This window comes from Anser anser, assembly GCF_964211835.1.
Source record: "Anser anser genome assembly, chromosome: 29".
NCBI lineage: Eukaryota > Metazoa > Chordata > Aves > Anseriformes > Anatidae > Anser > Anser anser.
Window position 1 is genome coordinate 880,879 of NC_139750.1, and position 13,623 is coordinate 894,501.

Sequence of the window (13,623 nt, forward strand, 5' to 3'; positions counted from 1 at the left end):
TGTCTGTCCCACCTTGGCCTTGCCTTCTGTGGCAGCAGCACGCTGGCATTCCTCCCGGCTTCTCCACCTGGCCGTGCTGCTGCTGTTCTTGTTTCCAGGCTGGCAGGGGATGGGGCTTTCAGATGCACATGGAGTGAGCCCTCGGTGTGCTTGAATGGTAGGGGGGTACAGGGACAGGGTGAGGGGTCTGGAGATGTGCCCTTTGAACCTGGATTCCTTTACTCCCAGCATTGTCACGGTTTTGTAGGCACTGGAACAGGCACCACAGGGAAGTGGTCACAGCACTGAGGCTGCCAGAATTCAACAGACATTTGGACAACCCCCTCAGGCATATGGACCAGTTTTTGGGTGTTCATGTACCGATTCAGGGCTGGGATTTGGTTATCCTTGTGGGTCCTTTCCATGTCAGGATATTCTATGAATCTGTGCCTCTATGAACCTCTGAGTGCAATTGTCCTGCACCACAAAGTGTTGCCAGCACAGGTCAAATGAGACCAGCCATGGCTGTCCTCTCTGAAGGACACTGCACTGAAGGCTCCATCCCCTTGTGTCTGAGGATCCACAAGGTTTCATTTGAAATGCCCAGGATTTATGCTTTAGAAAAAGTCCTCAGGATGGGGTTGGCAGCTAGACAGAAAACAAAAAAATAAATCCTCACAGCCCTGCTGTGCTGTTGGGTGAATTATGAGTAACAATATGGAAAAGTTCTTTATTATCAGGTGATTGAATCTAAGATTACCCCATGTTCACCTTTACCTCTGGCTGTGGGGCAAGACTGATTCCTGCATTGCCCACAGCAGAATCCCTGCTCCCGGGGACACCCTCAGGCAGCATCAAGTAGAGCACATGAAAGTGATCTGCTAAATATCTGCCTGAAAGGGGAAAATTGTTCTCAGGGGAGTTATATGAGAAATGGAACAAGTTTTTCTCAGGTATGTCTTCTTGTTTATTAAAGCTTATTTTTTTTCCCCCAGGTATGTTGACTTTATTAATGTTTTTTCCTCCTTGGGAAGAACCCCATGCCCAACGTCAGCTCAGTGAGCGAGTTCCTCCTCCTGCCATTCGCAGACATGCGCGAGCTGCAGCTCCTGCACTTCGGGCTCTTCCTGGGCATCTATATTGCTGCCTTCCTGGGCAACGGCCTCATCCTCACAGCCGTAGCCTGTGACCACCGCCTCCACACCCCCATGCACTTCTTCCTCCTCAACCTCGCCCTCCTCGACCTGGGCACTATTACCACCACTGTCCCCAAAGCCATGGCCAATTCCCTCTGGGACAACAGGGCCATCTCCTATGAAGGATGTGCTGCCCAGGTCTTCTTTTTATTCTTCTTGCTTGGAGCAGAATATTCCCTCCTCACTGTCATGGCCTATGACTGCTACATTGCCATCTGCAAACCCCTGCACTACGGGAGCCTCCTGGGCAGCAGAGTTTGTGCCCAGATGGCAGCAGCTGCCTGGGGCAGTGGCTTTCTTGATGCTGTCCTGCACACGGCCAATACATTTTCCCTCCCCCTCTGCCAAGGCAATGCAGTGGACCAGTTCTTCTGTGAAATCCCCCAGATCCTCAAGCTCACTTGTTCACATGCCTACCTCAGGGAAGTTGGACTACTTGTCTTTAGTCTTTCTTTAACATTTGGTTGTTTTGTTTTCATTGTGGTGTCCTATGTGCAAATCTTCAAGGCCGTGCTGAGGATGCCCTCTGAGCAGGGCCGGCACAAAGCCTTTTCCATGTGCCTCCCTCACCTGGCCGTGGTCTCTCTCTTTGTGAGCACTGGCTTCTTTGCCTACCTGAAGCCACCCTCTATCTCCTCCCCATCCATGGACCTGCTGGTGTCATTTCTGTACTCGGTGGTGCCTCCAGCAGTGAACCCCCTCATCTATAGCATGAGGAACCAGGAACTGAACAATGCAGTAAGGAAACTATTTGCATACATGCTTCTTCAGCATCGGTAATATGCCCATCATGTTAACAGTAGTAACAGGGCTTCTCACAAAATGTTAGGAAAATATTTTGAAATTGTCTTTATTATTACTTTTTTAAACATGTGATAGTATTATTTCTATTTAAAGAAGTTTCTTCTTATCTTCCTACCTGTTGACTTTTGTTTTGACCCAGTCGTCTGTGGTACTTTAAGAACCAATCTTCCTGCGCAGAGAAAGTCAATAAAGAAGCCAAGAGATATTCACTGGTCTCAGGGCCTGTCTCTTCCCATCTCCTCTGCAGCAGGGGGAGCAACTCCAGCACAGAGGAGGGTCTAAGGGCCAAGACCCCAGGGGCTGCCCCTCACTACTCGGTGGGGCAGTCTGCAGCTTCACTGACCTCCATTTCCTGAGCCATAGCTGGCCCCAGCCTGGGGGCCGCTGGGGAGGCCCAGAGCCGCCTTTGTCCCAGCAGCTGCGGTGCCTTGCGAGGGGCTGGGGCTGTGGTGGCCGTGCCCAGAGCCCTGCAGCAGCCTGCGGTGGGCACTGCCCTGGGGCCAGCCCAGCCTGGGCTGCTGGGCTGGGCTGTGTTGGGGAGAGGTCCGGGAGGTGGGGAGAGGTGGGCAGGGGTTGGGCTGGGCTGGGCAGTGCCTGGCAGAGGGCAACAGCAGCGTCAGGGAGCGGTGGGAGCATGCAGGGGAGGGCTCCCAGCAGGGCTTGGTGCTGCAGAGCCAGGGCTGGGGAAGGGAACCAGAGCTGCAGGGGCAGGGGAGAGGAGGCCGCTCTGGGCCCTTGTTGGCCTGGGCAGAGCAGGAGGGGGCCCAGGGCATTCGTCCCCTCACCGCAGCCTGTCAGGACCTGCAAGGCAGTCATGGAGTGTCCAGGGTTGTCCAGGTCCATACTTCCTGGCCTCCCCTCACCTCCACATAGCTGCTGCTCACTGAGGCTGCTGGCAAAAACGTGTCCGCACAAGCAGCACCACCCCTTCGGCTGCTCCTCCTGACCGCCCCCACCCCAATGCCTTGACTCCTTGTCTCTGCTGGGCCCCACCTTCCACACCCACATGTCCCTTGACTGTCAGCTCCATCTCCCCTGCCCCACAGGATAACAAAGATGGGGTGGGACGTATTACTGTTATGTGTGGAAGTGTTTTTGTAATCCGCGTTGGTGATGGCACAAAAAGACAGTTCCTTCACCAGTGACCTACATCCTTCTTCAGGTGAATTTTCAGGATCTATATTCATCAGAGGAGAAGAAATACTGATGGTCACCTGTACTTGCATTGTCATCGCTTTGTCCATCATGGTGTACTCCCTCATCTTCCAGGTACTTCCACCCATCTCGAATAAACAATCCCTGTTGAATGTGCCCTTTCCAGCTGCCTGTCTGGACCTATGCACTTCCCATGTTCCTCCTGGTTTGCCCTCCCCTTACTCTTTGATCATTCAGGCCGCTCTCACTGACCCAGTTGCTGCTTTGAGCTTCATTGAGTTCAAGCTTGCCCATCTATTAGCAGTCTGCCTAATTGTTTCTGTAGCAAGCTCCTCATCATTTATCATTGAATTAGGATCATACGGAATAATACTTATCTTAATACTTATAATTTCCTATCAATCAGTATAAAATCCTTAATTTACAGTCATCCTTTTGGGAAGGTAAACCTCACTGAAGACATTCAAGATGAGGAGCTTGCTTTGCTGTTTGGAAAATTGCTGCATGTTTTCCTGTTGTTTGTTTGAAAATGAGGAAAAACCCTTCTGTGTCTGTGTGCAGCCAGGTCTCTAAGGAAAGCAGGTGGGAGCTGGTGCAAAGGGGCTGTAACATCCAGCTGCAGACTTCAGTGCAGAAGGCTGGTGTAAGAAAAAGTGATGCGAGTGCCAGGTGGCCAATGAGAGAAATGTCAGGGTTGGGGTGGTGAGGAGCAAGGTTCTCCATGCACTGTCAGACCTCAAGAGTCTGCTTTTCCTCCCTATGGACATCTCCATAGGAGAAGCCCTGGATTAATATTAATTGAAGAAAGATGCTCAAAGCTGAAATGCAACAAAATTCAGCTTTTAAAACGAGAAAAGATTTTTATTAGGTGCTTTTTGAAATCTTCCTCCTTAACTGCACCATGACTGCATTAGCTGTCCAAGTCCTGAAGACTTGAATAAAACTATGGAAGACATATGGTTCCTTAGGTGTTTCTGCATTTTAATGAATTCCATGGTGGATTTTGATGCTCAGTCTCTGAACCTGAGATACTGAGAGGAGAATGATGCAATTGCTTGAGAAAATAAAGTCAGAAGGAAAAGTTGAAGTGACTTGGAGTATTAATGGGCCCCACTGAGGGCCGTTACCAAGAGATTCTCCTCAGGGACTTGTTAGGGCAGATAATTGGAGGCCATGTTTACAGATAGGCAAAGCACTGTGTTGAGAAAATTCTGGGTTTGTGGTGGTGAAGTAAAAGGGCCAGGTCCTGACTCCAGCCACTGGCAGGGAAGTTCCTGCACCCCCACGTCTGGCTCAGGGCTCTTGCTGGGGGTCTGTGGGATCTGGTGAGCAGTGAGCTGCCACAAGAAGAACAATGGTATGACACCTCCCTGCCTCTGCACAGGGTCTCAGGAAAGCAATGAGCCCCCTTGCAATGACTGTATCTCATCTCCTCAGAAGCTCTATCCAAGGGGACAAAAATGTCAGGGCTGCTGGGGCCTTCTCTCTTTGCCAGCACCCACCTCTTTGTCCTCTCCAGGCTTCCCTATGCTGCCCCACACTTTGCCCTATTTCCTTGAAGGCTGCAGACACCCATCTCTGTTCACCACCTTGCTCTCATCCCGGCATTTCCGTGGTTTCACCGATGTCTCGTCAACCCTCACCAGCTGTTCCTTGAAACACAAAGCCATGGTCTGATCACAGACACTCATTGGGTGACCTCTGGCACCACAGCACAACCCTTTGAGGGACATTTCTTCCTCTTCATGACCAGTGCCAACCTTCCAAGGTGCACTTTGTGGCAATTTTTTTCTCTCCTGCTCTTTCCTACTACCACAGAAAGGTCCATCAGGGTGGAAACCACTCCTGAAGTAGGCATCCCAACCCATCAGCCTTCTAGTGGCCTGTCAGCCAACCAGACAGAAGTTACCTCACCAGCATCTTCCAAGCCATGGTCCTGCTGCTGGCCTTGCAGCTTCTTGTGTAGACACAACCAAGCCTTGCGCCAGCTGCTGTCCACTCATGTACTCAAGCAGAAGGGACAGTACAACCCATATTCAGGCCTTCTTTCTGTCTGGGTCCTCCTGGGTGTGTAGGCAGAGGGGATCCCACAGTCAGCATGCCAACCAGGTGCCTTCTGCTGGCCTTGCAGGACCACTGGCAGATGTCAGCTGAAAAGTACAGATCCTAGGTGAAAGCATGACCTGTCAGATACTTCAAACAGAAGTGACCTCACAGTCCCTTTCCGTGACACGTTCCTGCTGCTGCCCTATCAACTGCAGAGACAGAGGTGACCTCACAGTCCCTTCCACAGTCACATTCATACTGCTGGGGCAGGAGATCCTGAGGCAGAGCTGAGCTCATCAGAGCATTCCCACCCATCTCCTCCTTGTGGCCTACAAGCTGCTCAGATCCATGGCCCCTCACATTCACATTTGAATGCACCGCAATCTCACGATTCCTGCCCTCCCCCAATGGAAGAAGAACCTAAAGTTAAGGGTTAGGAAAAGGGTTAAAGGTGGGAAGGTTAATGCACAGGAAGACAGGCTTTGGATGATAGTTGTTCATGTATGGCATTAGGGACTACGGCGAACCTTTCTGGCTGAGAGACTAAGCAGATATTTAGTGGGAGGGTTTGGTGTTCTGCTTGGGGTGTCAGGTCTGTGGTTAGGGTATGGTCAAGCTCTTTGTTTGAGTTTTTGTTTAGGTCTGCTGGAAGACTAGGGTTAAATAGAGCATTTCAATGCTAGTGTTAAGGGCAGGGATCAGGGTGAGCAAGAGAGTAAAGGTAACGGAGAGGTGTTGTGGACTAATTTTGGCTTCAAGGGATATTGTGGTCAAAATTTAGAGCAGTGGATTCCTGTCAGGGTGTGGAGTGGCATTTAGATTTAGGTATTAATGTAACAGGTTAAACTAGGGTAAGGGCCTCACATGACTGCTTTAAGTCAGCTTTATGGTGGGATCAACATTACCTGAATATTCTTACCTCTCCAAAATCGTTAGCTTCTGCTCTCCAAGCTCCTCTTTCCTCCCTTAAATCTCACATCTCTCCTGGCCAGGCTCCTCCTGCCCTCCCGATATCACTCATTTTCTTAGGGGCAGCTTTCTGATGGCTTTCATGAACTCAGAGTATCTGTCTCACCTCTGTTGGCTCCTCTGTTCCTGAGAAAGAAGCAGCTCCTAAGCCAGCATGGAGAAGGACACAAAGGCTGTCGGAGCACCCTGCACAATGTGCCCAGCAGCTCTGCAACACCACAAAAGTGCGCTTCCTGCCTACACGTTTTGGTTCTAGAATGGTTCCTATGGACTCAGGGTAACTTTTTCCATGGCCTTGTGAAGGCTTTGTGTTCTCCCAGGCATCTGGGAGGCAGTGGCCCCCTCTGTGTAGAAAACTGAAAGCAGCCCTGAAGGATGAATGAGGCAAAAGCTGAAACCTCTGACATGACAACACCCGTTCAAGACCTCTTCCTCAATGGGGCCTACCAGGTCCTTAGGAAGAGAGGATCTCACAAACTATGTGCAAAGCAGTTGCATCTGCTGGCCTGTCATGGAGACCAGCAGATGTGAGCCTAAAGGCACAGATCCCAGCCAGAAGTCAAGGGATGACCTGTCAGCTACTTCAGAAAGAAGTCAACTCACAGGCCGTTTAACAGCCATTCGCTTCCTACTGGACTTAGAGCTTCTGAGGCACCACTGCCCTCCTAATACCATACCTACAAAACACCCCCTTCTTGGGCCAGAATCTGCCCAGGTAGAAGTGAGCTGGTTGTGATCCTTCAAGCCCATGGCACTGCTGCTGGACTCACAGCCTCTCTGACGCACAGCAGCCAGTTCTGTGTCACTCCTGTGAGGTGCTAGGGCAGGAGGGACCTTGCAGGCAATGTTCCAGCCCCGTGCCTGTTTGTGGTCTCTCAGCTCCTTGTGCACAGTGAAGATCATGCTCACATCCAGAAGCCATGTGCCTGAAGCTGGCCTAGAAGACACTCAGGGGAAGCGCCTTCCCAGCCCCAGCCCCAGCCCCGGCCCCAGCCCCCGCCCCAGCCCCACCCCCAGCCCCAGATGGCAGTGCTGCTCTGCAGAGCGAGGGGGCTGTGGTGCCCGGGGCACAGGGGCACTCTGCAGGGCCGTGCTGGGCAGGCTGGGAGGCAGACCCAGCTCATGGGGTCACTGCCATTGCCCCAGGGCTGCAAGGAATCACTCGCCAGACTCCTTTGCTGGGGCTGCTGCGTGCCCTGGGGCTGCAGAGCTCTCCTCTGCCTGCTCACACCACATTGAGCACTTGAGCTCTGGTCAGTCCACCTTGGACAGGCTCACGCTCTGCGGTTGTCTCCCAGCCTCATATAGCCCCTGCAGATCACCTGGGCTCTCCTGGAAACTCCTGGCTCCCTCCAGGAAAAAAGAAACTCATCTGCCATCAGCACCATCATGTTCTGTGGAGCCCGAGTGTCTAGGAATTAGAAATATTTATCAGCTGCATAGCCACTATCAACTAACAGGGAACTTGTGAACCAGCCCCAGATCCCTAAACTCCATGCTGGGACTCTGCTCTCACCACCCTGAGCCCATCTGGAAAGCAGCAAAGCACAGAGCCTCTTTGGAGTCTCTTCCTTGGGCTTGTTCTTGACAGCAACTTTGCAGGAAGGCCTCAGCCTTCAGGCAGTGCCCGGAGGAGATCCCCTCTTAGGAGGGAAGTGCTGCAGCAAGTGGAGGCCAGCTGTGCCACTGCCGTGCCCACTGCCTGTCCCTGCCTGCAGTCCCAGCACAGCCCCACAGCAGCACTGGCACCAAGCTACAGGAGCAGCCGGGCCTGACCCCACCAGCAGGGCTCAGCAGGAGAGGACGGCAGTGGCAAGAGAGCAGCTCTGCACGCACCAAGCGCTGCTGCTCCCTGGCCGTGCTGCTGGGATGGGACTCTTTTCCTAAGCACCCCTGCACACGGGCACTGCCCCTGCAGATCCAGACCAGGTCTCAGAGGAAGGACGTCAGACAAAGAAGACAGTACAGGCTCCTTTCTTTTGTTTATATTCACAGAGAGCCTGGCTCGTTGTGTGCAGAGACTTTGAACTATGCTCAACAAGTAGATACTGAAATGGAAAGGGGATGAATAATACAATTTTAATGTGAAAAATTAGCCAAATTAAAAATAAGGAAATGTTGTAATAAACATACACATACACAGACACACAGAATATTGACCGTTCCTGTAATAATTGACATTATCACAGAACCACAGAATCACAGAATCATCTAGGTTGGAAGAGACCTCCAAGATCACCTAATCCAACCTATGACCTAACACTAACAAGTCCTACACTAAACCGTATCACTAAGCTCTACATCTGAACGTCTTTTAAAGACGTCCAGGAATGGTGACTCAACCACTTCCCTGGGCAGCCCATTCCAATACTTAACAACACTTTTGATAAAAACGTTTTTCCTAATGTCCATCCTAAACCTCCCTGGCGCAACTTTAGCCCATTCCCCCTTGTCCTATAAAAGGACATGTGGGAGAATAGACCAATGCCCACCTCGCTACAGCCTCCTTTAAGGTACCTATAGAAAGAGATAAGGTCGCCCCTGAGCCTCCTCTTCTCCAGGCTAAACAACCCCAGCTCCCTCAGCCGCTCCTCACAAGACTTGTTCTCCAGACCCCTCACCAGCTTCGTTGCCCTTCTCTTGACATGCTCCAGCACCTCAATGTCCCTCCTGTAGTGAGGGGCCCAAAACTGAACACAGTACTCGAGGGGCGGCCTCACCAGAGCCGCGTACAGGGGGACAATCACTTCCCTAGTCCTGCTGGCCACACTGTTTCTTATACAAGCCAGGATGCTGTTGGCCTTCTTGGCCACCTGAGCACACTGCTGGCTCATATTCAGCGGACTATCAGCTAATACTCCCAGGTCCTTCTCTGCCAGGCAGCTTTCCAACCACTCATCTCCCAGCCTGTAGCGCTGCTTGGGGTTGTTGTGCCCCAAGTGCAGGACCCAGAACTTGGCCTTGTTGAACTTCATACAGTTGGCCTCAGCCCATCCATCCAGCCTATGCAGATCCTCTTGCAGAGCCTTCCTACCATCAGAGAGATCGACACATGCACCTAACTTGGTGTCATCTGCAAACTTACTGAGGATGCACTCCATCCACTCATCCAGATCATCAACAAAGATAGTAAAGAGAACTGGCCCCAGTACTGAGCCCTGGAGGACTCCACTAGTGACTGGCCTCCAACTGCTGGTCACTCGTGGAGTCCTCCATTCACCATGACTCTTTCGGCCCAGCTACCCAGCCAGTTTCTAACCCAACGAAGCGTACGCCAGTCCAAGCCATCAGCAGCCTGTTTCTTCAGTAGAATGCTGTGGGAAACCATATCAAAAGCCTTACTGAAGTTAAGGTAGACCACATCCACAGCCTTTCCCTCATCCACTAAGTGCGTCACTTTGTCATAGAAGGAGATCAGGTATGTTAAGCAGGACCTGCCTTTCATAAACCCATGCTCAGTGGACCTGATCACCTGGTTACCCTGCAAGTGCCTTGTGATGACGCTGAAGATAACCTGTTCCATGAGCTTCCCTGGTACTGAAGTGAAACTAAGAGGCCTATAGTTTCCCAGGTCCACCCTCCAGCCCTCATTGTAGATTGGCATCACGTTTGCTAGCCACCAGTTGACTGGGACCTCCCTTGATAGCCAGGACTGATGATAAATGATGGAAAGTGGCTTGGCCAGCTCTTCCGCCTGTTCTGTCAGTACCATCAGGTGCATCCCATCTGACCCTACTGACTTGCGTACATCTAAGTGCTCTAGCAGGTCGCCAGCCATTTCCTTGTGGATTATGAGGGCCACATTCTGCTCCCCATCCCCTTCCACCAGCTCAGGGGCTGGGTACCCAGAGAACAACTGGTCTTCCTGCTAAAGACTGAGGCAAAGAAGGCATTAAGCACCTCAGCCTTTTCCTCATCTCTTGTCACAAAGTTTCCCCCCGCATCCAGTAAAGGATGGAGATTCTCCTTAGTCCTCCTTCTTGTGTTTATGCATTTATAAAAACGTTTCTGTTATCTTTAACAGCAGTAGCCAGAGTGAGCTCCAGATGAGCTTTGGCCTTTCTAATTTTGTCCCTGCGCAGCCTCACAACATCCTTATAGTCCTCCTGAGTGCCCCGCCCTCTTTTCCAAAGGTCCTAAACTCTTTATTTTCCTAAGCTCTAGCCACAGCTCCCTGTTCAGCCAGGCCGGTCTTCTTCCACGCCCTCTCATTTTTGGGCATGTGAGGACAGTCTGCTCTTGAACCTTTAAGATTTCCTTCTTGAGGAGTGCCCAGCCTTCCTGGACTCCTCTGCCCTTCAGAACTGCCTCCCAAGGGACTCTGCCAACCAGTGTCCCGAACACCTCAAAGTCTGCTTGTAGAATACCTCTTCTGTCTCCTCATCCTGGTTTGGCAGTCTGTAAGATATCCCCACCAGGATGCCTGCCTTGTTGGCCTTTCCGCTGACCCTAACCCATAAGGACTCAACATTATCATTCCCAGACTCGAGTTCTACAACATCAAAACACTCTCTAATATAGAGAGCCACACCACCACCTCGTCTGTGCTGCCTGTCCCTTCTGAAGAGCCTATAACCATTCATTGCAGCACTCTAGTCATGGGAGTGGTCCCACCAGGTTTCAGTGATGGCAACTAGGTCATAGCTCACCTTTTATTTCTTTGCTATTGAACAATGGCTACAGCTATATTATATTGGACACGCAATAATGAAATCTCTATGGCCCAGAGGAATTTGGCACATCAAATGTCACTCAAATGTCACTCTGGCATCTCCAATGTCACCTGGTGTCTGCATCTGACCAGCTCCCTCCTGGTCTCTGTCTCCATTCAATGTGCTGGGAGCTGAGACAAGCAGCTGACATACAGCTGCCTGATTTGTGCCCACCTGAACCAAGGCAAGAGGAATTCCAACTCCTGTGGGCTTCTGTGAGGCATGGGAGAGGCAGCTAAGCCCCCTTCTAGCCTCTGGATTGCAAATAAAGTATGAGATGCCTGGTTTGACTCAGCTGAAACCCTTCCCTCAGCAGGAGGAAAGAGATCCTTGGGTGCGTGTTCTGCCTGAAACCAGGACCTGGAAAGGTGATCCTTGGACATCATACCTCTTCTGAAATGAGGAAGGGCAGTGGTCCCTCTCCAGTGGAGGGAAGGAACATAAATGATTACTTCAGTCTGTTTCACAGTTGATTCCCCTGGAGGCCCAGGGACTTGTCAAGAGCTCCCTGTGCTGCTGAGCTGGGCCGGGCTCCTGGGCCCAGGGGGAGCTCCTGGCAAGCGGGCAGTGCTGCAGAGAGACAGCTCTGCCCAGGAGCAGCTCCTCTGCACAGCGCAGCAGGGCTGGGGGCACTGCCTGCAGGGGACAAGGGCGGCTGAGAGAAGGGAGGGAGATGTTAAAGGCAGTGTGGAGGGGGGCTGCTGAGAGCTCACTGCAGGAGAAATCTTCCCAGCCCTGAACAGGGTAAGTGTCTGGCTGCAGGGCAACGCAGCTGTTGATCCTGGTGCCATCTCCAGATTCGCTGGCAAATTCTGCAGCCTATGGGGTATTTCAAGAAGAATCTCAGAGATTCTCTACTGTAGAGGAGAAAGGCAATTTCCAGACAGCGGTTATTTGCCATAAATATCAAAGGGACAGGACATGGTGTTTCCTACTTGTGGAACTAGCCTCAGGCTTTGCAGCTGGGGTGCAGGAAGGGGTGGTCTTGTCATTTACTTTTTCTCCTAGACAAGTTTCAAATGTGCAGAGGCAGCCAATGTCCAACAGCAGCTACCCCAACGAGTTCCTCCTCCTGCCATTTGCAGACACGCGCGAGCTGCAGCTCCTGCACTTCGGGCTCTTCCTGGGCATCTACCTGGCTGCCCTCCTGGGCAACGGCCTCATCCTCACAGCCGTCGCCTGCGACCATCGCCTCCACACCCCCATGTACTTCTTCCTCCTCAACCTCGCCCTCCTAGACATGGGCACTATTACCACCACTGTCCCCAAAGCCATGGCCAACTCCCTTTGGGACACCAGGGCCATTTCCTATGCAGGTTGTGCTGCTCAGGTTTTTTTCTTTTTCTTTTTCCTTACAGCAGAGTTTTCTCTTCTCGTCATCATGGCCTATGACCGCTACATTGCCATCTGCAAACCACTGCACTATGGGACAATAATGGACAGCAGGACTTGTGTCAACATGGCAGCAGCTGCCTGGGGCAGTACTTTTCTCTATGCTGTGCTGCACACTGCCAATACCTTTTCCCTCCCTCTCTGCCAAGGCAATGCCCTGCACCAGTTCTTCTGTGAAATTCCCCAGATCCTCAAGCTCTCCTGCTCCGATGCCTACCTCCAGGAAACGGGGCTTCTTATTATTAGTGTCGCTGTAGCATCTGGGTGTTTTGCTTTCCTTGTGGTGTCCTATTTGCAGACCTTCAGAGCTGTGCTGAGGATCCCCTCCCAGCAGGGCCAGCACAAAGCCTTTTCCACATGCCTCCCTCACCTGGCTGTGGTCTCCCTGTTCATCAGCACTGGCACATTTTCCTACCTGAAGCCCCCCTCCATGTCCTCCTCCTCCCTGAATCTTTTGGTGGCAGTTCTGTACTCGGTGGTGCCTCCAGCAGTGAACCCCCTCATCTACAGCATGAGGAACCAGGAGCTCAAGGATGCAGTTAGAAAAGTGATGAGTGGATGTTTTTCTGAAACAATAAATGGCCTGTTTTCTTCTGCATATCACTCATAATGTAACTCATTAGAGGCCTAGATGTTGGTGTTCTGTGTGCGTGTGCATTATATTTTTTTCCCCTGCTTTACCTACGATAGTGTTGTCCACAAAGAGATAATATTATTCATTCATTATGCATTTCACTATCTACCTGTCCCATGTGATTTCAAGACTTGGTATAAACTAGAAGCCAGGCTATCTGTGTCTTCAAATAAAGAGAAAGCACCGACTTGCTTGCCTGAGATCCTTTCTCGGAGACCTGTGGTGGAGGTGCAGGGGCAATTGGCTGTGTGCAAAAGTTGAAGGGGAGAAGAGTCCTGGCACAGCAGCACTGCCAGGGAGCCCCAGCGATTGGTCTATCCCGATCTGCTTTACTTCACCCCCCATGCTCTCCTTCGGAGCCCTTGTGTTGCTGTGAGGACTGATTGCTCTTGTCGCTTGCTCACCGTGCTGCTGTGGGGCAGTCCTGTGTCCACAGGCAGGGACAGGCCAGGGGCACTTCTCTAACACAGCTGGCTCCACACCAGCATCTCCAGCATAAAAGGGGATCTGCTGAGGGCAGTGCCTGAAGGCTCAGCTCTTCTCCCAAAGCTGCTCTCATGGATATTGCAAAGGGATGGACTCGAAGGAGGCTTCTGGCTTTGTTTGTTTCTCTTCCATGAGTCTCTGACTCTGAAGAAGGCCGGCTATCTGTGCGCACCCTCCATGGCCAAAGAACCACTTGTGTGGGAGGCAGTCAGTGGCAGTGCCCCCCACCACCTGGCTCTGCCTTCCCAGC

At 51.7% G+C, this 13,623-nt stretch overlaps 1 protein-coding gene across 1 annotated transcript; it reads left to right on the forward strand.

Annotated features, from left to right (window-relative positions):
• The first annotated feature begins 880 nt into the window (after positions 1–880).
• On the forward strand, positions 881–13,258 carry LOC310887862 (olfactory receptor 14C36-like). Its single transcript, XM_083814040.1, has 2 exons — positions 881–1,898; positions 12,777–13,258. Exons 1-2 carry the CDS (start codon positions 1,020–1,022, stop codon positions 12,861–12,863), a joined length of 966 nt encoding a protein of 321 aa, XP_083670166.1. The 5' UTR covers positions 881–1,019; the 3' UTR covers positions 12,864–13,258.
• Positions 13,259–13,623: the final 365 nt, after the last annotated feature.